A 26821-nucleotide genomic window follows, 5' to 3' on the forward strand; every position below is an offset into this window, starting at 1 on the left:
GAAGACTAATTTTAATTTTTAAGAAAAAGAAATCAATAACAAATCCTCTACAAAATTGCCCTCGAAAGAAGAGAGAATGAGAGAGGCTTTATCCAAAGAATTTCGATTCGAAAATTATTTTTTTTTTCTAAAAAATTAAGAACCTTTTGAATCGAAAAACAAAATGAAATAATACTTAACAACTAATAATTTAAAATAATAAATTATTGTATTTGTTTTATATGATGTTGATATGTTTTTTATAAATAAATGTAATTTTTTTATAAAATTATTTAAGGAAAAATAAAACACATTGGCGTTTTTATTTGTCTTCTATACAAGAGCTCCCCAAAGACAGAAAATGGGGGAGGTAGAGCATGTATGAAGAGAGGGAGTTTAAAAAGATTTCCAGAAGCGTCGGTCTTTTGCGCGGTTTTTTCCAATTGGAAAGACAATTTTCGGCAATGTTGTCTTCGACTTGATCTTGCCATCGTATTCGTGGCCTTCCCCTTCTGCGTGAACCATCAGCTTTTATATGCCTTCTGGGCTGGGGCATCTTCATCCATTCTCACAACATGACCTAGGCAACGTAGTCGCTGCATCTCAATACGTCTAACAATGTCGATGTCCGAGAATAGCTGGTTCATTCGACGGCGATATTCACCGTAGATCGGCCCATAGATCTTTCGGAGAATTTTTCTCTCAAACACTCCAAGAGCTGCCTCATCTGCATGCTTCACATCCATATAACAGCACGGGTAGTATCAGTGTCTTGTAGAGTGTGAGTTTGGTCTGGCGGGAGGTGGCCTTGCTTTTGAGTTGTTTGCTCAGACCATAGTAGCATCGGTTGGTCATCACTATCCTTCTCTTAATTTCAAAACTGATGTCATTCGTGTTATTTATGGCGGTACCAAGGTATATAAAATCTTTGACTACCTCGAAGCTGTAGTTCTCAAGTTCCACAGTTGGTCCGAGTCTACTGGACGTCTTGCGCGTTGATACCATCAGCCTAATCTTCTTGCCGTTTACTGCAGACTCCTTCTCAATTTGTTCAAAGGTGACTGTTACCCATTATGTCGATGTCATCGACAAACTATCACCTTGTCTGAATCCTCGTTCGGTATTAAAGGGCTCAGCGAGTTCCTTTCCGACTTTAACGGCTGATAGTGTGCCTGTTAAAGTTATCCTGTATAGCCGAATTAATTTTGCAGGAATGCAAAACGCAGACATGGCTTTATACACCTCTGAACGGATAGGGCTGTCGAATGCGGCTTTATTGTCGACGAATACGTGGAAAGTGTTGATGTGTTTTTGTGGGTTTTTCCAGGATTTGGCGAAGAGTGAAAATCTGGTCAATGGTGGATTTGCCAGGTCTGAAGACACATTGGTATGGTCCAATAATGTCATTGACCATTGGCTTCAGTCGTTCACACAGCATTTTATATGCGATGGGAAGGAGACTTATTCCTTTATAGTTGGCACATATTGTCTTGTCTCCTTTTTTGTGCACGGGACACAGGATGCTGAGGTTCCAATTCTAGCTAAATTGTACTAATCAGCTGGTGCATTCTCGTTACCAGCATCTGACCTCCAGTCTTGAAGGAATTGAGGTAGGGTGCTGAAATTTTGTATAGGTTTGTCTGCAGGCAGGTATGGGATATATCGGTTCAGGTTTATGCATAGCCCCCATATAAGGGTACCACCCAAATTTCGTTATTTTGGGGTTCTTGACAGCGTTTTTCAACCGAATTCTGCTGAAATTTGGTACATTAGGTTTATATTGGATACTAAATGCCTGCACAAAAAATTATAAATATAGGTTCACTTTTTCTGGTAGCCCCCATGTAACGGTACCTCCTAATTTTAAGTATTTTGGAAGTTTTGATTGTATTTTTCCACCGGCTGGCTGTAATTTAGTATTTTGAGTTCTTAATATGTACCAAATCTCTCCACAAAAAAATATGGATAAAGGTCCATTTCTTCGGATAGTCCCCATATAAGGGTACCCCCCAATTGTCGGTATTTTGGGGTTCTTGAGCGCGTTTTTCAATCGAATTCTGCTGCAATTTGGTACATTAGGTTCCTATTGGATTCTAAATGTCCCCACAAAAAAATTATAAATATAGGTCCACTCTTTCTGGTAGCCCCCATATAACGGTATCTCCTAATTTTCAGTATTTTGGGAGTTGTTATCGTATTTTTCCACTGAATTGACTGTAATTTAGTATTTTCTATATTCTTCTTTTTCATTGCTAGTACCTGTCAGAATATCTATGGAGGAGCGTATCCAAAATCCGGCCCGACCGCACCTAACGCTTTTTCACTTGTTATAAATTATTTATGGTTAATTCTTTGAAACGGCAAATTATTGGTTATAGACCCGATGTTTTTTGTATGACCTACTATGCTTACCACTTGATCTAGGATCAAGTCCGAAGATGGTACCCCCCACAAAGGATCAAAATGTTCAATATTTTTCAATCCAGTATTAGGCGTATGGAATATCCGATTTTATCCAAACTGCCCACATCGTAATATTTCATTCAAACTCATATCTAGTTCGAAGATGATACAAACTTTGCAAATTGTAATCAGACCAATGATAAATATCCGAAAGGAATTGCAATGTCAAAGAAAAACATATTTTTTTGCAGATTGTATCCTCCGATCATGAATAACTTGAGAAAAAATATATGGAAATATGACACCACACACACATTTAGCACACTTTGAGTACCGTCCTTGATATTCCGAACATCATTTGTTGTTCTTTTTTTTTTCTATAAAACAATATAATAACATACTAAAATGAACAAATAAATATTTAAAACTAGACTCTTTACCCTTTCAAATGATGTTTATTTCACATTAATACGACCATTATTGCCAAAGTTACAGCCATTTAAAGTATCAACCCAACAGCATTGAGCGAACAAACTAGAGATCGACCCCCTACCACCCATATTAATTACACCACTACAATATGAAAGCGCACAACAACAACAGCAGTATTTGCTATTAACATCCATTCTCCCATTACCACCCACTGCTGTGGATCATAACAAATATCACAGTAAGAAACCAAAGAACAAAACCCTAAGCACAGTACATGTGTACTCTCCCATACTCAGTTACATACATTCTCTCATAATGAGAAATACACACCACACAACAACAGTATTTGTTATTATCATTCATCCTCCCATTACCACCCACTGCTGTGGAGCACATCACAATAAGAAACCAGTGAACAAAACACTGAGAAGAGTACATGTGTACTCTCCCATACTCAGTTACACACTCCCATAATGAAAGCTGCACCACAACAATACGAAAGCATACAACAACACAACTATTAACATCCATCCTCCCATTACCACCCACTGCTTTGAATCATAACAATATCACAGTAAGAGACCAGTGAACAAAACCCTGAGAAGAGTACCTGTGCACTCTCGCATACAGGGCTGCCAGATTTTTTTTGGAAAAATCGTCAAAATGACGATTTTTTTTTATCAAAAATCGTCAAAAATTTAAATACGCACGTTTAGATATATTTAAATATATTTTTTTATTAAAATGAACATAAAAGAGGCATTCAATTTATTAAACACGTTTTTAAAGCTAATCAAGAAATTCATTTATTTTATAAAAAAATATTTGAATAGTAATTTCGACTTTAATAAAGTCATTCATTTTGAAAAGAAATATTTGTGTTAATCATTTTCAACATGTCGGTTTTAATTATCGTATCATAACAATTTGTTTTGTTAACTTTTAAATAATCTTTGGTATAAATTTCTCCATTGAACCCTTATTGGGGGAATTTCGACTTTTCGTTTTATTAAGATTTACTTGGCTGAAAACACGCTCAACATTTGCTGAGGAATGGGGTAATACCATTACCTTCCGTACAAATTTAGTTATTATAGGAAAAACATATGAACCATCACCACGTTTCAAATCAAATATTGCATTCCAAAAACGAAATAAATTGGTTTCATCATTTTCACAAATGTTATCAAAATCAAACAACCTTAGTTCGCGAAATTCTGAATCCAATTTTTGTTTTTCATCTTCGTTCACAAAATGTGGAAATTCTTTAAGGATATCGAAAAATGAATTATTCTTTTCATTATTAATATTCGTGGGACTTATCATAGATACCATTTTAAAAATGCTTTCAAATCGAATCTTTTTAACATTGTAATAACTTTGTATAAATTGAAACTTTAATTTAATATAACAACGTTTCCGTTCACCAATTTTCTTCTATTTGCCCGTGTCAAAAAACAACAACCGTTAACTTTTATTTGTTTTGTTGCTGTCTACCCAGAGAACGGCACAGCTGATTGGTAGTTTTTCATCTATCTGGGTAAACGTAAACTGTTGTTGGCTTTGTAACAGTACAAAGTATACCTCACACACATATTCCAAATATTCATATTCTTTTTACTATTTCTTTCGCTTTATACATTTTTGATGTTGACATAACAAAAAGAACCCAAATATTGCAATATTACTAAAATGACCAAAAATCGTCATTTTTTGGGCAAAAATCGTCAAATCGTCATTTTTCAATTTTTGACCAAAAAATCGTCAAAATGACGATAAATCGTCAAATCTGGCAGCCCTGCTCGCATACTCAGTTACATTCTCTCATAATGAGAACCGTTAACATCAACAAACAGTAACAACAACAACAAACCATGTTTGACGCCTTAATTTCTTGTGAAATTGCAAAGAAAATATTCTTGTACTTACCTTTTAATCATGATCAGTTGTGTCAAGGGCTCGTATTTTCTAACAAAACAAAAGGCATGCACACACACGCGGGATAATGATAATATAATTTGCATTCTTTTTTGGAAATGCAAATGCGATTGTAAAAATCCCGAATAAATATCGACACAAAATCTTACATTGAATATTTATCCCAAAGGATTGGGACAAGTAAACGAAAGGGAACATCTGTAGGAAGTAAAAGACGTAACTATAACAAACACGGTTAAGGCAAAGCATCACACGATTTGTTTCCTTTATAAATTGATTTATTTCTTTATTAAATTCACTCGCGAAGAAAAAAAGGACTTTTACCGAGCCATTTATTTTAAATAATCTTGTAAATCTTATATTCCAATTCGATCGATTTCTTATTGCACTGGAACTGCCGCAACCGCACTTAACGAATTTCAAAGAAGAACTAAAGTCGAGTATTTTCCGAAGAAGGAAGAGAGCCAATTGGCAAACTCCATTGCATTCCGAGAACACAATGACGGAAGAGAGCTTGGCAAACTACATTGTATTATACCAGGCTCAAGCGCATAGAGCCGTTTCATACGCTCCTTTTCAAACAAATTATTGTCAAAGAGAGTACGCATGCGGGAGTTTGCCTGATGCGCCATTATGCACTCACACACAGAGTTATTGGTGCATGGATATAGCATGAGATGTAAAATTCAAATTAGAATTCCCAAAAAGCAGGCAATGCAATTTACAACATAGAATAGCAACAGTAATGACAATTTAGCGATTTTTATTCAGATTTGACGTTTTTTAGTTTAAATGGGAAAGAAAGTATTACAGTTGAAATTTTATTTCAATGTATTTCTATAAAAAAATAATGCGTAGTAGAATTCTAATTAGAACTCCTAAACTGTTTCACAATACAGTGATGCCAATTATCGATTTTCCTGACAATGTATATAAGAAAAACAATAAATGAAATAAGAATGATGATTTAAAAGTTAAACAAATATCTTTGGAGTGCGAAGGGACAAACTCGGCCTCTGCCGATTCTCGCGCCAACAAAAACTTTAAACGAAAAAATATTAAAAACATTCGATTATGTTATTAATCCACGCCAACAACAAGCCTTGACAATTTAATTTAAAAAAAAAATGAAAATGTCTACGAAGAACCATTTTTTTAACTTTCTTTATTTTTTGTTTTGTAGGAAGGTGTACATAAATAGTTTCATTGTTTATTTAATATTATTTTCTTAATATATTTTTCTCATATAATTTGTTGTTGTATTTACAAAGATTTTTTGTTACATATTTATTTGGTATTAACTAGTGTCCTTGTGGTCTTTGCATTGGTAGTGTAATGCTATAGGATATTTGTGTTTACATATTTTTTTTTTAATTTCAATGTTCAATTGTTTTTATAAAATAATAACAAATACACACGCACATTTATAAAATTCAACTAACACACACATCAATTGAACAAATGCATATTTTTTTCAATATTGAAATAATAATTCCAACTTTTTTATAAATATTATTTATCCATTTCAAAATTATGGGAAATACAAGAAAACCTTTTAATTTAAATTATATTTTGTTATGACAAAAAAGGAGACAAGACGATATGTGCCAACTATAGAGGAATTAGCCTTCTTCCCATCGCAAATTAAGTGATATCCAGTGTGCTATGTGAACGATTGAAGCAATTGTCAATGACATTATTGGACCATACCATGATGCAATAATAAGGTGATGTATCACAACAACAACCTTTGTTTTTGTCTCGATTATCTGTAAAATTTTTCCATATAATATTTCAAATGGTTGGCAACACTGCACATCGAATTGAAGTAGAAATTACCCACTTTGACAGTTAATCAAGACATCAGCTGCGCTAAATGGACTACCTATTCATTGTGCCATGGACCATACCAATGCGGCTTCAGACCTGGCAAGTCCACCATTGACCAGATTTTCACTCTGCGCCAAATCCTGGAAAAAATCCACGAAAAACTTATCGACACATTCCACCTATTCGTCGACTATAAAGCCGCATTCGACAGCCCTATCCGTTCAGAGGTGTTTAAACCCATGTCTGCGTTCGGCATTCCTGCAAAATTAATACGGCTATGCAGGATAACTTTTGATACAAGTCGGAAAGGACCTTTCGGAGCCCTTCAATACCGAACGAGGATTCAGACAAGGTGATAGTTTGTCGTGTGACATTTTTAACATCCTGCTGGAAAAGGTCATACGAGAGGCAAAGGGGAACAGAAATGGCACTCTGCACACCAAACAACACATGTTACTCGCCTACGCCATAAATAAATCGAATAACATCAGTTTTGAAATTCGGAGGATTGTGATGGCCAACAGATGCTACTATGGTCTACCTAAGCAGTTTAGAAACAAGGTCATCTTCCGCCAGACCAAACTCACACTTTACAAGACGCTGATACTACCCGTGCTGTTATATGGATCTGAAGCATGGGTACTTACGCAAGTAGATGATGCAGCTCATGGGTGAAGATGCCCCAGCCCAAAAGGGCTGGTAAAGCAAACCAGCTGATGGTTTACAAAGAAGGGGAAGGCCACGAATACGATAGAAAGATCAAGTCGAAGACACATTGCCGAAAATGGTCTTTCAAATTGGAAAAACAGATGCGGAAGACAGATGCGCCTGGAAATCTTTTCTAAGCTCGGAAAGTCCCATCACAAGCCAGCTAAGTAAGAATATTATATTGATAACAAAAGTTACTAAATAGAAGAGTACAGTTGTGCACAAAATGTTTAGTTCAAAAGTAAATTCTAATGAAGACGGTAACCATGACACTATGTTCGTAAACAAGTTTCCGTTAGCAGAGAGGCCACGTGATCGGCGCGGCAGCAGAGGTTCGAAGTCGGGAAAGCGGCTGGAAGCATCCTGGAATTCGTGTAGAAAAGGGAGATCCAAGCCTGGCTCGAGATCAGTCGGTGCCGAGCGGTCAAACGAGCAGAACATAGGAGAGATCACCAGCGGAGGAATACAGAAAGTATCGGTGAGTGTATAAAAGTGATTGTTAATTATCCGAGATTAATCAAGTCGAAATAAAGAGCCGTCGTGGGTCTTTATATGACAAAAAATGATTTTAAGGAAAACTCGAAATAAAGAGCCGTCGTGGCCCTTTATACAACCATAAGTGATTTTAAGGAAAAACTCGCAAAAAAGATCCGTTGTGAGTCTTTATATGACAAAAAGTGATTTAAGGAAAAAAAACTCGAAATAAAGAGTCGTCGTGGGCCTGCAAATAACTAATAGTGATTTTAAATGAAACCGGAATAAAGAGCTGTTTTGGGCCTTTATAGAAAGGAAAGTGTTAAGAAAACCGACATAAAGAGCCGTCGTGGGCCTTCATACTTAGGTGTTGAAACCTGGGACAGCGTCAGGACTTATAGCGGAAGCAGCGGCAAGGACCGGTACCGACTCTGCATCGCCAGAAACAGCAAACCAGAGTTCCTGTAAAATCAGCAGCCGTGCCGGAGCAGTTGCAGCAGACGCTGGAGACTTTAATAATTTAAGTATAGGAGATATGTTTATAAATTTAAGAGTAAATAAAGCGAAGTATTCTGAATTTAAAAGCTAAAACTACATTTTTTCACTCTCGGTCACCGGTCACCCCCGCGAGCATATCCGCGAGCAACCGGAGGAAACTTGTCGTTACAAGACATGTCTGGCATTCAATAGAGAAAGTTCCGAAGAAACAAAAGAGAGCCTCCTGATCAATAGGCCTGCCAAACAGAATTAAAACATATTAACACACATGCAGAGGAAGCGATTGAAGAATACTGGGTAAATACAATCGTTGATCGAAAAATCATCTTGACTGATGAACAAGGGCACGTAAATGATAAGTCCACGTCCAGTGTCGATTCAAGACCTCAAGACTTGAATTTGCTTGACTTTGTATACAACAAACATTCTGTGTGTTGATTTCCTGAGGCTGAGGGTCAGAAAACTCATAATCTTCACACTCGCATTTCCAAATTTATACATAAAGTTCAGGACAGGCCGGATATTAATCTATTTAATCTATTTTTTAATTGATCCATTTTCTTCACTTTCAAATCAACAGTAATATTGTGACAAAAGTGTTATAACAATTTTCACCATAAAATATTTTTTTTAAATTAATTTTTTTATATAAATTCGACGATATTTACAATTTTATTTGATCTTGATTTTTTTTTTTTTTTGACATTCGAGGTTACACATAAATTCAAAAATAAAATACATAAAATAATAACAAAATTGCACTAAACTAAAACAAAACATTTTGAAATGGATAAATAGTTTTTTTTAGTTCCTCAGAAATAATTTTCGCTACATTCAACAAATTGTGTTCATAAACAAATTTATCTTTGGAATGTTAAGGACTTAAAATTAGTGATTTTTTAAATTTTTTATAATACTGTGTTATTTCCTATATGCGATATAATGTCAACAAAGATTGTTTTGTTGTTTTATTTAAAATTCTTTCTTATATTTTAAAATAATTATTTAATTTTATATTAAATATATTTTGTTACAAAATAAGTTTTCCATTAAAAAATAGAACATCACACACATAGAGACAGACAGACATGAAGTTAGATAAAAACCCCAGCTAGTATCATGTCTGAAATTAAAATTGGAATATTGAAATTAAATTATCGCAATATGCAACTACGATATACAAAAGACAAACAAACAATGTAATAAAGCTTTTCTGAAAATGAATTATACTACACTTACAGATATACCACATAATACTAAGGATATAATTTACAATACATATACACGATATACAAACATATATAATAATATTAGCACCTAATTATAAGTTAACATTACAATGGGTCTCGGTCATCTTAGCTTAGATGATGATGTAAACAAATGCGTAGTTTTATTTGTTCGTTTTCTTTTTACTTTCCTGTAAGATGGTGGGTATGATGATTGTTTGAATGTTTGTCACTGCCATGGTGGGTTTGGTGTTTATCAGCATAATGTTGTTGGTGTTGCTGCTGATGTTGGTGATATTTATCATTTTGGTTATTATTGTGAGATTTATTGGAGGTGTTACTAATGCCACCACTGCTGCTGTTGCCAATACCACCACTACCGCCACCACTGCTATTACCAGTCGCCGTGGAATGTTGTTGATTTGAGTGCAGGGTTGTTGTTGTAGGTGTGTGTATTTTTAACTGTTTAATTTCGGGAAAGAATTCCATCATAAGGATTTCCAAAAGTTCCTGGAACAAATATTAAAAACACAAAAATTAATATTAAAATTTGTTGTTATTAAACAAGTTATTATTTTTTTTAATTCCCAGCCTTGGAAATATAGTTTTTATTTGCTATAATCCGTATAAAAGCGAAGTTCTTCTACATCAGTCTCATTTGCGACCATGCTCAGACCGAAGATAAAGATGAACAGACCAAAGACATATTTTACGAGTGCTTAGAAACAGCATATGACCGTTGCCCTGGCCATGACATTAAAATTCTGCTAGGATATTTTTATGTATAAATCGGAAGGGAAAATATCGTTGGCTCCACCGTCGAAAAATTTAGTCTCCATGAAGAAACATCTGACAACGGCATAAGGTTTATTGACTACGCGACAGCAAAAAACATGGTAGTTAGCAGCACCAGATTCAAGCATCTCTATATACAAGGCCACCTGGATTTCTCCTGATCAACAACGAGAAATCAAAACTATAAATCCGCATTCGACAGCTCTATCCGTTCAGAGGTGTTTAAAGCCATGATTGCGTTCGACATTCCTGCAAAATTTATTCGGCTATGCAAGATAACTTTAAATGGCACAAGATCAGCAGTTAAAATCGGAAAGGACCTCTCGGAGCCCTTTAATACCGAAGGTGACATGGTGACACTTTGTCGTGTGACCTTTTTAACATCCTGCTGGAAAAGGTCATACGAGAAGCAAAGGTGAACAGAAGTGGCACTCTGTATACCAAACAACACATGTTATTCGCCTTCTCGCCGATGACATCGATATAATAGGTCGAACATTGAGAGCGGTAACAGCCACCTTTAAACAAATTGAGGAGTCTGCCAAAGTGTGTCTGGCAGAAAACGGCGAGATGACCAAGCTGATGGTATCAACGCGCAAGGCGTCCAGTAGACTCGGGCCAACTGTGGAACTTGAGAAATACAGCTTCGAGGTAGTCAACGATTTTATATACCTTGGTACCGCCATAAATAAAACGAATGACATCAGTTTCGAAATTCGAAGAAGGAACCAACCGATGCTACTATGGTCTGACCAAACAACTCAAAAACAAGGCCACCTCCCGCCAGACCAAACTCACACTCTACAAGACGCTAATATTACCCGTGCTGTTATTTGGATCTGAAGCATTAGTACATACGCAAGCAGATGAGGCAGCTATTGGAGTGTTTGAGAGAAAAATTCTCCGAAAGATCTATGGGCCGATCTTCGTTGACAGTGAATATCGCCGTCGAATGAACCATGGGCTGTACCAGCTATTCTCGGACATCGACATTGTTAGACGAATTTTTTTAAATCTACGCCTTGAAAAATATTTTTTTTTAAATCTACGCCTAGAAAAACATATTTTTTAAAAAATCGACGCCTTAAAAAAATATTTTTTAAAAAGTCTACGCCTTAAAAAAATATTTTTTAAAAAGTCTACGCCTAGAAAAATATTTTTTAAAAAATCTACGTCTTAAAAAACTATTTTTTATAAAATCTACGTCTTTAAAAATATTTTTAAAAAAATCTACACCTTAAAAATATTTTTTTTTTAAATCTACTCCTTAACGAAATATTCTATTTAAAAAATCTACCCCTTTAATTTTTTTCAAATCTACGCCTTAAAAAAATATATATATTTTTTTAAAAATCTACGCTTTGAGATAGGCCTTAAACAAATATTTTTTTTAAATCTACGCCTTGAGATAGGCCTTAAATAAATATTTTTTTAAAAATCTACGCCTTGAAAGATATTCTTTAACAAATCTACGCCTTGAAAAATATTTTTTTTAAATCTACGCCTTGCAAAAATATTTTTAAAAAATCTACGCCTTGAAAAATATATTTAAAAAAATCTGCGCCTTGAAAAAATATTTCTAAAAATCTACGCCTTGAAAAAATATTTTTAAAAAATCTACGTCTTGAAAAAATATAGTTTTTTTAAATCTACGCCTTGAAAAAATATTTTTTTAAAAAATCTACGCATTGAAAAAATATTTTTTTTGAAAAATCTAAACCTTAAAAATAATAAATTTAAAAAATCTGCACCCTGAAAAATTTTTTTTTTAAATCCACGCCTCAAAAAATTATTCAGTTCACTCCTAATTCCTCACATCTCGTTCTACTTACATAAAACAATTGTTTATTATAGACAGGATTCTGCAGGGCATCGAACACTTTCAAAACACCACGTTTAGCAGCTTGGGCACCGACTAAATTACACAAGACCTCGGGTATGTTATCCATAAGTAAGGCTTTAGCTGCATTTGTTGTCATCTCTTTCATGTCATCCGAACGAACGGGATATGCCGATGCTAATACGCCACCGGGCCAAAATGATTTCAATATCGCTGAGAAATAATAGTGCAGCATTGATTCCTCAAATAAATATGATACCGATTCACGAATTTGTCTGAAATAAAAATATGGAAAATTGAAGGTGGAAAATTAAAAAAAAAAATAATCATAGCTCACCTATTAATAGTTCTACCATAGGTAATTTGTACAAACGATATAAGACTTTTACGCAACCACTTGAAAACACCACCCATATCGAATATCTCACCCATTAGGGCATACAAAGGTTCCGCTATTGAATCTTTGCTATCCAAATCGGCGAGTAATTTATTATCACCGGCCGGCACACCCTCCAAATAGGTAGATATGTCTTCATCATCTCGCTGTAAACCCCAAAATGGATCTGTTGATAGCGATTTCAATGAGGCGTCGGAACTTTTAACTGTCTCAGTTTTAAATAATGTCGACAGCGAGAATTTCGATTTCTTTGGTGAGGGTAACGATTGTTTTAAATGATCCGAACTTGGACTAAGGAAAGTGTAAATTGCTTCACTGCCATTCAAGTGGTCATCTTCTAAAATCATCTGAAAAATAAACAAAAAACAATAACAATTAATATTGGCATTTTAAATTCGAAAAAAATTCCATGACCGTTACTTACATTAATAAACCGTTGTATTTGTTGTTTGGCCTTTTCCAGGGCATGTTTATCGTTTTTCAAAAAGAAAAACTTAAAATTTGTTGGTAAATCAAATGATTTGAGATTGGCACTGACATGTCGCAGCTTTCTTTGCAGTTCCTAAAATAAAAACAAAACAAGAAGAAGCAAGAACAACAACAATAAGAACTTTATTTTGCAATACTTTATGTGCGTGTATGTGTGTGTGATAGTTGATTCGTGTTCAAGCTGCTTTGTTATTCACAGTCGGCAAACATGCCTCGGTGGCGCAGTAGGCAGCGCGTAAGTCTCATAATCTTAAGGTCGTGAGTTCGAGCCTCACCCGGGGCATTGATTTTTTTATATTTTTTTAAATAATGTTTATAATTTTTTTATAAACATTATTTAATTTTTTATAATTTTAAAATTTAAAAAAAAATTGAATTCCAGGCTTTAAAAAATTCTCTTTTAAAATGCCACGCCTTGAAAAATATTCCACGCCTTTAAAATTCCACGCCTTGAAAAAAATATTATTTTAAAATTCAACGCCTTGAAAAATATACTTTAAAAATTCCTCGCCTTGAAAAATATACTTTAAAAATTCCACGCCTAGAAAAAAAACTTTTTTATCTACTTACATGAACTTGATTTAGAGATCTCATTACCACCCAGCCACTTGATATGCTGCCGGGACGGGCCTCAACTTTACCCGAAGCTGATTGTTTCAATGCACTGGGTGTATTTATGTCCTCATCGACATGAACTAAAATCATAAATTGCAGGGACTCTTTTTCATCGGATATCTGGAACAATACCACAAAAACAACAATTCGAAAATAATATGAAAATAAAAATTTCAATTCTCAGTACTCACCTCAACACTTTGCAGTGTGGCCTTCCAACGACCCAAATGCTCCGTCCATGCATCGGTACGCCGCAAATGTGCCTCTGTCTGCCGTTTAATATTCTTCAACCATTCCATTTCTTTTTCCAAAATTTGCAGAACTTTGGAATCCGGTTTAACTGAGTATTTTAATGCATCTAGGGCTTGATTTTTCTTATCTATTCTCTCCTGAATTTGTTCGAGCTTTTTGCGAGCATATGAGGTATGAGCCGCCACATCTATGGTACCGGAATTATTTGTCTCCAGGCCATCGAGGCTGGTTGATGCCTCCTCATGATTATCACTAAGGGCACCAACTATTAAGGTGGGATCTTTATAGTCCTCCGAATCTAAAGCTTCTTTTAGCAGACGATATTGATCGCTCAACACAAAGGGAGGATAGTATTTCTCTTCGAGGGTTTTTAGCACTTGTTTTTGTAAATCATAAAATATTTCCGGGCCTGAATCGCCCAGTAGAAATGTTTCAATTAACTTTCGTTCATGTTTATCAAATTGTAGCTCGGATTTTGGCACCCTGATATAGGTATAGAAGATTTCCGTACCCAGCTGATGGGCGGCATTTTTCGGTGCATGCTTCATTTCCTCCACAGCCATATAGAAGCCAACCAAAGCACTTGCCTTCAGGGGTTCCAGGAAAATGGTAAAATATCTCCTACCAATTGCCGTATTCAAAATCTCCACCAGTGACAGATCCAAATCACTTGAATAGTTGCCATTCCAACCGAATTTCTCCAAATTCTTTTCACACATATTCTTGGCATAGGTCAGCTGTTGTACATAACGTTTCAAACGCACCGCTGCTGATATTTCCGATTTCGATAGATTATGATCCGGGTCGTTATCGGGATCAATACCTTTGGCACGTTGGAGATTTTGTACTGTTGTTGCATGCATCAAATCGTTGACAATACTTTTACGTATCAGTGACAACTCTTCCAGGTTGCCGCAGTTGTTGATAATTTTCAGGAAATCTTCGAAACTTGCTGCATATTCATATGATCGCTTGCTAATCGCAGCTGCCGCTAAACGTCCTTCAATGTTTTGTACAATTTTCTGATTGATATAATCCGGCGAGGTTAACATTTTAATCATGGGAAAGAATACTAGGGGGAAAATCGAAAATATTATTGAGTATTTGAAGAGATTTTGGATATGGAAAATATTTACTTTTGTACGAGAGTATTTCACTTAGCAGCACCTTTAGTGGTGGTAGGGAATAGCCACGGGGTAGCAGAAGTATAACCATAATTTCACATAATTTTCTCAAGAATTCCAATTCTTTTTCTTCGGTGACCAAATAGGAATTTGTCGAAAATACAGGGGCCACATTCATTTCGGCTCTGCAAGTAGATAATAGAAAGATTAACAGAAAAATAAGCCAGTCAAATGGATATTTCGAAGAACACTGAGGACAATTTTTTCCACAGAGATAGAAAGTAATCCTCAGGGCCATGAGGATTTTTTTCTTATAGAAAAAAGCAATCCTCATGATCCTGAGGATTTTTTTTCTATAGAAAAAGTAATCCTCAGGTTCCTGAGGATTTTTTTGTTTGTATTACTTTTTCTATAGAAAAAAATTCATCAAACCCCCAGAAAAAGTCCTCAGTGCTCTGAAATTCTCCGAGGATTCTGAAGATTATGCAAACCTATCTATCAGTTCTATTACTTACGCTCTTGCCTCTGATATCCGTATCTTTTCCAAATGCACCGTAACCCTATTCACCATATCAACAGCTATTATTTTGGGTGCATCCATCTTCTTGGCACGTTCATGCATTTTTTGTATGGCATTCCAGAGATCTTCACGTACGATGTCATTCATTAATTTCGGTTTTGTTACCACATACCTGTGAAAAAATCGAAAAATGGATTTAATTGAACACTAAAAAAGAAAATCCAAAAATTTTCCAAATTACCCCAGCCATGGTGTCATAAAATCTCTAAGAACATATTCGATTATTTGTTGTATTTGTAAATCCACAGTTTTACCAAAGATCAGTGGTAAATTCGAGGCATTCTTAATGGGTTTGGGTAAGTCGAAGAGACTATTTCTGAAAGTATATGAGGAAAATTAAGATTTTAATAAATTAGTAAAAAAATGCAAACAATTAAATCGTTTTTTGAAAAATTCAATATCCCTAATTTTTTTTAGTATTTAATTGTGCTGCTTAAAAAAACAACAACAAACCTATCACTTCATAACCAGGTTACATACAAACATAATGAGATGACATGTTTGACATCAAATCACACGCAAGAGATATATTTTTTTTTTCATTCATTCAGAAATTTAATAATGGGTATGGGATATTCATTTCATAATTTACATGAAAGTGTTACTTATATAGATTTTATATTGTGGTTATGTCATTTATTAAGGAATGACGTTGTTGAGAACATTTCTAAAAAAAATAACAAAAATGTGAAAGTGATTAATTAGACGTGAATGTTTTTTCAAGACGAAAAAAAAATATTCTATTCGTTCCTTTAATTTGAATAATCATTCAAATGAACTATTTACAAAACCACAAGGAAGTTAACAATTAGAAAAAAGGGAATCCTCAGCGGGGTTCAGGATTTTTCCGTATAGAAAAAAAGAAATGTTCAAGGACCTGACCTGAATATAAGTCCTTTATCGAGGCGATTTTAAGGTGTTTCTACTGTTATTAATGTTTAATTTATGGCCTATTTAACATTACAATATTTTCATAATTTTGACTAATTTTGAATGTACAAAATTAAATTCAGGTTAATTAAATTATAGGTGACCTCTTAAAATATGTATACCCTTCACCACACTGTGGTACAGGGTATTATGTCTTTGTACATATGTTTGTAACAGGCAAAAGGCAACGAGATAGACACATGGTTCCTTTTAAGAATATGCATAGAATCACTTTCTGAGTCGATTTATGTATGTCTGTCAGTCCGTCTGTCTGTCTGTAGATGTTAAATTGTAAACAAAGTACAGGTCGCATTTTTGATTCGAATTGGATGAAATTTGGCATTTATTTGACCCAAGGATGAACCCTATTGAAATTGGGAAAAAATCGGCTCAGATTTAGATATAGCTCCCATATATATTTTCGACCGATTTAAGTTAAATGGTGTACAAACGTTCCTATATATCTTTCGATTTGCATGAAATTTGGCATAGCGTACTGAATTAAGTAGGGGAGAGGGGGGCACCTTTGAACGTGGGGCACCTTTGAACAGCGCTCATAAAATCTTGGTTAAATATTTTTCCGACCCGCAACCACATTTTTGTATATGGCAATCTTGTTCTCTATATGCGTAAACCACTTTGGCTTGCTTTTCCAGTTGTCGAAAAATTGTGCATGGGTGACCATGTTTTCTCAGTGTCATTGTAAACTTTTATTCATTTGGTTGTAAGGGCGCAGGAAGAATTCTGTGATAGTTTTCTTTCGTCAAACAAATTTTTTGCATTCCAACAATCATTTCAAACATAACTAATGTAATTTCTTTCATATATATTTATTACAAAAAAAGTTATTTTAGATTTCCGTAAAATGCCATGGGTGGGGCACCTTTGAACATGCCCATTAAACTCGAGTAAAAAAAGGAGTTTTTAACTTTTGGCTTCGATTTCTCAAAATTTCAAATGGGCTAATAAGATTACGAAATTAACTGTATTTTTCACCATGTTAATTTTTGTTTTTAAGTCATTTTATGTTTTAATAACTTTTGATCTAAATTTTTTAAATGTTGAACATTTTTTATATATTTTTTTAATGAATTCATGCATTTCTGATATATATGAATACAATACATATATATTTGAACATAAGCACTGCAAAAAACCATGTCGTTCGAAAATACTAACACCTGTTCAAAGCTGCCCCCCTGGGGGGGCAGTTTTGAACACTTTGAGTTCGTCCATTAAAACAGTAATAAAACATATTTATCAAGCTTATAGTATGTCATATGTATATTCATTTTAAAGGTTACATATGTACCTATTAGTTAAAATTAATAAGAAACCAAAAATTATAAAATAAAAATTTTTATAAGGCTTCAAAGCAAAAAGTGTTCAAAGGTGCCCCCCTCTCCCCTATAGAATGATGTGTATTAAGATTAGTGAAAATCGGTTCAGATTTAGAAATAGCTCCCATATATATTATCGTTCGATTTTAGATAAGTCTAGAATGATGTGTATTAAGTTTCGTAGAAATCGGTTAAGATTTTGATATAGCTCCCATACATATTTTCGGCCGATTTTTGGTAAATATGATGTGTTTCATGAAAATCGGTTAAGATTTAGATATAGCTCCCATATATATTTTCATCCGATTTTATGTAAATGATGCCCCAAAGTCCTTATATATCTTTCGATTTGCACGAGATTTGGCATAACGTACTGAATTAAGTCTGGAATGATGTGTGTTAAGTTTCATGGAAATCGGTTCAGATTTAGATATAGCTTATATAGTTTCGTTCGATTTAATGTAAATGGTGCGCAAAGTCTCTGTATATCTTTCGATTTGCGTGAAATTTAGTATAGCGTACTAAATTACGTCTAGAATGATTTGTGTAAAGTTTCGTGAAAATCAGTTCAGATTTAGATATAGCTCCCATATATATTATCGTCCAATTTTTGTAAATGGTGCATCAATGTCCCTATATATCCTTCGATTTAAACGAAATTTGGTATATCCTACTGAATTAAGTCTAGAATGATGTGTATTAAGTTTCGTGGAAATCGGTTCCGATTTTGATATAGCTCCCATATATATTATCGTCCAATTTTATGTAAATGGTGCATAAAATCCATACATATCTTTCGATTTCCACGAAATTTAGCATAACGTACTAGAGTGATATGTGTTCAGTTTCGTGGAAATCGGTTCGGAAATAGATATAGCTCCAATATATATTTTCGGCCGATTTAATGTAAATTATGCACCAAAGTCCCTATATGTCTTTCGATTTGCATGACATTTGGCATAGCGTACTGAATTAAGTCTAAAATGGTGTATGCTAAGTTTCGTGAAAATCGGTTCAGATTTACATATAGTTCCCATATATATTTTTGTCCGATTTTAGGTAAATGGTGTACAAAAGTTCCTATATGGGAAATTACAAAATTCTTTTAAAATTCCATTAAAAAAAATTTGAAAATTTTTTTTGCGAGCACATTTATGATTTTTGGTACATAGGTTAAGAAAAATATGCTGATTCGAAATCTGTTCGCGTTCACAAATTCGGATGCTGCGCACAAAAGTTATAGCGGTTTTAAATCTTGTATTTCAAATTTAAATTAAATAGATTTATATTCGTTGTAATTCGCGAATTTCTTCACAAATGCTTAAACACCATTGTTTTTTTTGCATACTAGTCAAATCACACTGAAATACGGTTTAATAGTCGCGAAAAACAAATAGAAACATGCATATATCGGAAAATAAAATAAATTAATTTTTGAATTAAAACAATTTTTTTTTTTTTGAATTTTCAATTTTTTTAGTATGGTTAAGAGGATACGGTTTTGCCTTAATCTTCTAAAATATACGACGCTTTCTTCTGCAAATTCTTTTAGATGATTGTTAAATATCGGTAGATTCATCTGATAAGAGTTTCGACGTCATTAATGGCTAAATATATTGCACTTACAATATATAAAAATGATCAATATTGAAAAGCTTGCAATTCGCGAATTAGTTGAAATCAGTTGATGCGCATGCGATTTTCGTATAAACCGAATCAATGTCTTTCAATAATTATGGATTTTTCGATGTTTAATATAGCGGTCAAAGTGTGCCACTCGATGCACTTTACTATGCAAAAACCCTAAAAATGGCTAAAAATCACGCAACGTGCATAGGATTTTTATGCGCATCCGATTTCAGTAATCTCCTATGAAAATACACAAAAGGACACCTATTTTAAAAGGATCGGTTAAGAACCGCGGATGTGCCTCCACAATCAATTTTGGATAAAATACGCATATTATTCGCGTATCGATGTATTTTTGACCTATTTCCACACAGTTTCGCGAATTTGACAATACAAGCATAAATGCATGTAAAATTAATTCGAAGAAAACCGCGATTATTTACGCGAATTTGTCAAAATAAGTTTTTGCAGTTTTTCCCACATTCAAGGTACCTATATCCGCCGTTTTATTGGGCGGAATTGAACATGGATGGGCTCATTAGATCCGGCACGAAAAAAAACTAAAATCACGCGGGGTTCCACGGAATTTGAATGGACTTTCTTAATTCTAGACTCAAAAAATATGTTTTTTATAAAAATTTACGCACCAAATTTTCATCTTTGGCACCCAATTGCAAAGAAGCTACAGTGAGCACATTCATGAGATATACACTAAACGAAGCAGAATCACGAGTTCTACAATCCTATAATTAGTTTATTCTATTATCTGGATGCGCATCCAAATTATAAGAAAAATTCAAAAAACACCGAAAATCCGGCTTCAAAATGTCAGCATCCATTTTGGGTGGATGCAGTGATTATATCGAAAAATCATACATTAGAACCATATTGTCCATGGGGTATTCTGCAACTTAGTCACTGATCACATGTGCGTGCGTTGTGTAGTTTAGCCACAAATCGGGAACGAACACAAAAAAACTCGTTGGCTTCAACACATTTTCACCCATTTTTTTACATTACCACCATCACAGCTTCCACGCAACTTATTATTTATTACCAATATTTTAAGATTTTGACAAGAACACTTCATTTTATAGAATTGAATTTAAATTATATGCAATATGTTCATATTTCGCGAGTTATAACCTTGCAAACCTCAGCTTCAAGGAATTTAAAAGATTTTTGTAATTTCCCATATATCATTCGATTTGCACGAAATTGTACATAGCGTACTGAATTAAGTTTAAAACGATGTGTGTTAAGTTTCGTGGAAATCGGTTCAGATTTGGATATAGCTTTTATATACATTTTCGTCCGATTTAAAGTAAATGGTGCACCTCTAGAAAGAAGTCACCCGCCTTTAGGTACTTAATGATACCTAGAACTATTTACTATTGCAAATAATATCTCCAGTATTTTAAATGGGGGCAAATTTGAATAACAATACCATCTGACTTGCCTATGAACCTTCTGAAGACCCTGATAAAAATTACAAATAAAAAAAATTAATTTCTATACCAAAAAACAATATTCAATCGGGCATACTTACTGGGTGGCATTGTAGAGAACATTTAAGGGTTCACGATTGGGTTTTGGCGGCTCTTTGGTTGTAAATAAGTAATGGATGTAAACGGTGCCGGCCACAGCTGTAATGAAAAACAACAACAACGATAATGTAATAAGTTTAATATTAAAAATGAAATAAAATAAAATAACAACATACAAAAAAAGTGATAAGAAATGGGTCACATTGATTATGCCAGCCAGAGACTGCTGGTATATTTGGTGTGTTCGATGATGGTCGAATGAAAATTCCCAATTTGTATTTGCTGATAAGAATTTAATTTAAATTTTTGAACGGAAAACTCATCACAAAGATTCAACAAAATTTATATCAATGATTTTTTTTAATAAAAAAAATAATATTCTTAGAATTCCAAGAAAAAATTATGACATTGGATACCGAATTGAATTAGATAAGCCTTAAAACGATATCAGTGGTTTAGTTTTAATAAAAACAAATATATTAATGAAATTAAATATCTATTGTGTAGACACAATAGCAATGAGTCAGTCATTGAGGCGACACCAGGCATAATCCACATGTCAACAACAACAACAACTGCAAAATTAGCAGCAACTAAAAAGGGCGTCATTTAATTTTTCATAAACAAAGAGGAAGGAAATTTGTAAAATAATAAAATGAGACCCTACACCATAGCCCATAGGTTTTCAGTAGAAAAGACACAAACCAAGTTATAGACAGAAAGCCCATGGCCCATAAATAGGTCCCAGTAAATTTATGGAAATTTTTTTAATAGAACATTAAGGATCCCCAAATTTTTTATAGAAAAGGTTTCGCAAATTTTTTCTAAAGAAATCCCAGGGCCCATAAATATAGCCGAGTTGTTGTTATTGTAGCAGTTTATATGAATTATATTTCTTTCTGTTTAAATTCCATCTGGTTCTGTCTCCATATTTAGAAATGCAGCTAGCACCACCGGCTAGATTTGATTCGGCAATTGAATAAGTGCAGTGTGGTATGAGGCCCCGTACCACATGCTGGGCAGACATCCTGCACCTGGTCATCAATCCGTGCCCAATACGAATTGAGACGACTGCACCATCCTGAACGTAATTGGTTTGTCTGGGCAGCTGACAGCTGCTATGGGTGGGGGGTGAGCTCCGAGGACGGCATTCAATCTGCAACCTGTCGGCGTTCTGACAGGTCTAAATACTTCTCCATTGCGAATCACTAGAGTTCGCAGACCACACTGGAACCGCATAGCTTGCCACAGACCGACATATCGCTTTGTAAGAGGTCAACAAGGTTTCCTTATCTGCGTCCAAGTACTGCCGGAAAGCAAGGACCTTGTTTCTACTTTCAACTTATTTTACGTCCGCGCAACCACAACGACGAAGTACTCTTCGCCCTGTCGCTCTCGGGATGATCGACAAACTGTCTGTTAAAATATCTTGCGCATCTCTTCGGATCAGTCACAGTTTCGTCGTTAAATGTGACTGAGGTCCTATATGTATAGAGCCCAGTAGTAGATGGTCCTGCAAACATTTACTATAGAAAATCCGTAGGCCCATAAAGGGATCTGCAAAATTGTTTATAGAAAATCCAGGATAAGAAAACAATTTTTTTAAAAACGGCTCAACAATTTCTTTTTATAGAAAATCCGTAGGCCCATATATGGTTCCACAAAAAAAATTCCGTAGAAAATTCGTGTCCCAACTTTTTTGTGCCAATACTTCATAGATGGGTCCGCAAAAAAAATCTATAGGTCCATCAAAAAAATACGCCCTAGATGGTCCAACAAAAAATTTCTATTGAAAATCTAGGGCCCATAAATTGATCCGCAATTTTTTTATACAAAATTCATGACTCATAATCGGTTCCGCAAAATTGTTCTATAGAAATTCCAGGGCCCATAAATAGACCCCAGTAAATTTTCCATGGCCCCAAGATGAGTGCCCAAAAATTTGCTATAGAAAATCCGGGATCCGAAAACAATTTTTTATAGAAACGATTCCGCAAAATTTTCTATAGAAAAACTGTGCGTCCATAGATGGCCCCACGGAACAAGTTGAGTTTAGGGGCTCATCTCCGATTTTTCTGAAATTTTTGTCATAGGTAGATCTCGTCTCCCTGATCACGAAAATATATAACTTTCATGGGGGAAGTCCATAATTCCCGAGATATGGACCTCTAAAGTTCCGAAATTCCTATGCTCATAACTTCGTTATTTATGAATCGGTGAAGGTAATATTGGTATGATTGTAAAGCGTACACATTTTATTTCCACTTAAATTCGTCTTAATTAAAAATTATCCAAAATAGCCGGCCTTCGGCCGGGGATTTAAGACTTTCTCCTATGGACGGGCGGAAAATTCGGCTAACGCATCAACAATGTTTTTTAAACTATTTTTTTCTAAATAGCCGGCCTTCGGCCGGGGATTTAAGACTTTCTGCTATGGACAGGTGGAAAAATTGGCTACGCGATTAAAATTTCCTTTATATCAAAGTTTTTCTTATATAGCCGGCCTTCGGCCGGGGATTTAAGACTTTCTCCTATGGACAGGCGGAAAATGCGGCTAACGCATCAACAACGTTTTTAAACTAATTTTTTTCTAAATAGCCGGCCTTCGGCCGGGGATTTAAGACTTTTTGCTAAGGACAGGTGAAAAAATTGGCTACGCGATTAAAATTTCCTTTATATCAAAGTTTTTCTTATATAGCCGGCCTTCGGCCGGGTAATTAAGACTTTCTCCTATGGACAGGCGGAAAATTCGGCTAACGCATCAACAATGTTTTTAAACTATTTTTTTTATCCAAATAGCCGGCCTTCGGCCGGGGATTTAAGACTTTCTGCTATGGACAGGTGGAAAAATTGGCTACGCGATTAAAATTTCCTTTATATCAACGTTTTTCTTATATAGCCGGCCTTCGGCCGGGGATTTAAGACTTTCTCCTATGGACAGGCGGAAAATTCGGCTAACGCATCAACAATGTTTTTAAACTAATTTTTTTCTAAATAGCCGACCTTCGGCCGGGGATTGAAGACTTTCTGCTATGGACAGGTGAAAAATTGGCTACGCGATTAAAATTTCCTTTATATCAAAGTGTTTCTTATATAGCCGGCCTTCGGCCGGGGATTTAAGACTTTCTCCTATGGACAGATAGAAAATGCGATCGAAATTTTCTTTTAAATAAACATGTTTCTCTAAATATCCGTCAATATTACCATTGTCGGCCTACAAATGTCCAAGTTATGAGCATATGAATTCCGGAATTTCAGAGGTCCATATCTCGGGAAATATGGGTTTCCCCCATGAATATCATATATTTTCGTGATCAGGGAGACGAGATCTACCTGTGGTAAAAATTTCAGAAAAATCGGAGATGAGCCCCTAAACTCAACTTAAGCCTTTTTATAGAAAATCCAATACCCATAATCGGTTCCGCAAAACTTTTCTGTAGAAATTCCAGGACCCATAAATTATATAGGCAATCCATAGGTCCCTAGATGGTCCAAATTTTTTTCTATAGAAAATCCAGGGACCAAACATGGATCCACAAAGTGTTTTAAAATAAAATACAGGGCAAATAAACGTTTCCGCAAAAATTTTCTGTAGAAGGGTCCGCATGGAGGCCGGTCAAAATTAAAAATTTCATATCGAACCACCAAAACTTTCCAAACCTGGGAGTGTTTAGTTTGGTATTTCGTTTTCTCCCGGCAGACAATTTATCATGGCATAGCCCCCCATAACAAGGTAGTCTGAATGTTCAATTTATGATGGAGGATATTTAAAGTTCGGCCCAGACGAACGAGGTTTTCAATTGCTTATTTGTTCTTCTTCTTTAAAAATTCTAAAATCTATAAACAAACAAATGATGTAGATATGGTCCCACAAAAATTTTCTATAGAAAATGTCTGTTTTTTCGAAAAATGGTTCCGAAAAAAATTTATAGGTAATCCATAGGTCCTAGATGGTCCAACAAAAAGTTTCTACAGAAAATCCAGGGCCCAAACATGGATCCGCAAAATATTTTAATATAAAATCCAGGGCACATTTCCGCAAAATTTTTTTTCTGTAGAAAATGGGGACCGGTCAAAATTAAAAATTTCATATCGAACCAGCGGCCCAACCACCGCCAACCCCCGAAATGAAATTCTGTGTACGTTGTTGCTTCACGGAACATTTTCGATATAATTCCATAAGTCATGCACGATTTTCGCTAAAGCAAAACTTTCCAAACCTGGGAGTGTTTAGTTTGGTATTTCGTTTTCTCCTGGATGCAATTTACAATGGCATAGATCCCCATAAAAAGGGTACCGATCGAATTTAGATATTTTGAATCTTCAATTCATGATTTTCGCTAAAGCAAAACTTTCCAAACCTGGGAGTGTTTAGTTTGGTATTTCGTTTTCTCCTGGATGCAATTTACAATGGCATAGATCCCCATAAAAAGGGTCCGGATCGAATTTAGATATTTTGAATCTTCAATTCATGATGAAGGGTATTACAAATTCGACCCATACGAACGAGGGTTTCTCTTGTTTATTTGTTCTTCTTCTTCTTCTTGAAAAATTCTAAAATCTATAAACAAACAAATGATGTAGGCTGATATGTTTACATGATTACATGACTAAATGCTGCTACTTCTAAATACTTACCGGCAACAACCAATAGCAACGAATACAACACAAACAGAATGAAGAGAAAGAAAATTGGATAATACCAAATGATGGCCAGCAGTGTCACTGCCAAGGCAGACAACAAAATTTTCCAATTCAGTTGTATAACGCGCAATACTGAGGACCACAGTAATAACTTCCCCTTTGATGAGGATGTGGAGGTGGATGCGGTGGCATTATGCCTTTCGTTGCTTCCCGTTGGTGAATCCAGGAGGAACAACGGTCGACGATTTGGAAAACTGTGTAAATCATCTATTGTGGGTATATCTTTGGGATTAGCTTTAGTTTTCATTCTGTCCCGAACTTTGTACTCTATGGTTTCCGTTGTTGTTGTTGTAAGTTTCCTAAAAGGCCGATGCGAATGGTGATTTTTGTTTTTGTTGTTGTTTTTTACAGACTATTTAAAATGTTAATCACATTTTATTTTTATATCCAATGTCCACACACACAACATTCTATACACTTGATTTTTTTCTAGTCAATGGGTTTTTGATGGCATTGTGGGTTGGGGGTGGGAATCGAAGCAATTTGTATTCAATAATAATAGGTGTTGTTGTTATTGTTACAAAATCAATATTTGTCTCCTTAAAGACGAGGTAACACCGTTTTATTTTTCCGTCTCACATTATTTAGTAGAACTAACGCATACAGCAGCAGCAGTCCCAAACTAATTTGCAATTTTTTTCTTTTTCTTCCGCAATGATTTTTGCCGTATTCTTTTTGTCCTTTGCGGAGGCGGGGCAACAAGTTGTTATATAAAACGCACAGGATCAAAATTAACTGAACTGATTATTCCTTTGTAAAATACCACTTGGACATTCTTACGTCAAGGATTACAACAATTTTGTTGTTGTTTTGTTTTTCTTTTATATACAAATGATGAAAAACACACACACAAATTCATATGCTGTTGTTGTTATTCTATTGTACACTTGTTCTTCCTCTTGTGGGAATTTGCACAGGCTGCCTGTCTGCCGCACACAACACTTTCACTTGATGTAAAACCCCAATTTGATGATTATTTCCGTTTATTATGGGCGCGTCCGCATCCGCCACATGCGACTGATTGGAATGTTTTGAACTTTAGTTTTTTTTTGTATAAATTATGTTTGGATTTATTATTATATATCTAATGT

At 34.9% G+C, this 26821-nt stretch overlaps 1 protein-coding gene and 1 non-coding gene across 2 annotated transcripts; one reads left to right on the forward strand and one right to left on the reverse strand.

Annotated features, from left to right (window-relative positions):
* Positions 1-9671: 9671 nt before the first annotated feature.
* On the reverse strand, positions 9672-25977 carry LOC133323100 (sorting nexin-25-like). Its single transcript, XM_061532057.1, has 11 exons — positions 25665-25977; positions 21029-21125; positions 15762-15896; positions 15516-15692; positions 15013-15185; positions 13816-14948; positions 13580-13744; positions 12945-13082; positions 12461-12867; positions 12116-12398; positions 9672-9998 (listed from the first exon to the last, which is right to left on the reverse strand). Exons 1-11 carry the CDS (start codon positions 25975-25977, stop codon positions 9672-9674), a joined length of 3348 nt encoding a protein of 1115 aa, XP_061388041.1.
* Positions 13220-13292, forward strand: Trnam-cau (transfer RNA methionine (anticodon CAU)). Its single transcript has one exon. It is a non-coding gene; the product is annotated as a tRNA-Met (tRNA).
* Positions 25978-26821: the final 844 nt, after the last annotated feature.

This window comes from Musca vetustissima, unplaced genomic scaffold (genome assembly GCF_032173495.1).
Source record: "Musca vetustissima isolate MV318-11 ecotype Yass unplaced genomic scaffold, APGP_CSIRO_Mvet_v1 utg32982, whole genome shotgun sequence".
In the NCBI taxonomy this organism is placed as follows: Eukaryota; Metazoa; Arthropoda; class Insecta; order Diptera; family Muscidae; genus Musca; species Musca vetustissima.

What these genes read in the sequence shown, in the direction of transcription:
- LOC133323100 (XM_061532057.1), bottom strand. Translation starts at nt 25,977, where the DNA reads ATGAAAACTAAAGCTAATCCCAAAGATATACCCACAATAGATGATTTA. An exon ending in TGAAATACTCTCGTACAAAA is followed by an intron (nt 14,949 to 15,012) that starts GTAAATATTTTC and finishes TTTTCCCCCTAG; the next exon opens with TATTCTTTCCCATGATTAAA. An exon ending in ATAATAAACAATTGTTTTAT is followed by an intron (nt 9,999 to 12,115) that starts GTAAGTAGAACG and finishes TATTTGTTCCAG; the next exon opens with GAACTTTTGGAAATCCTTAT.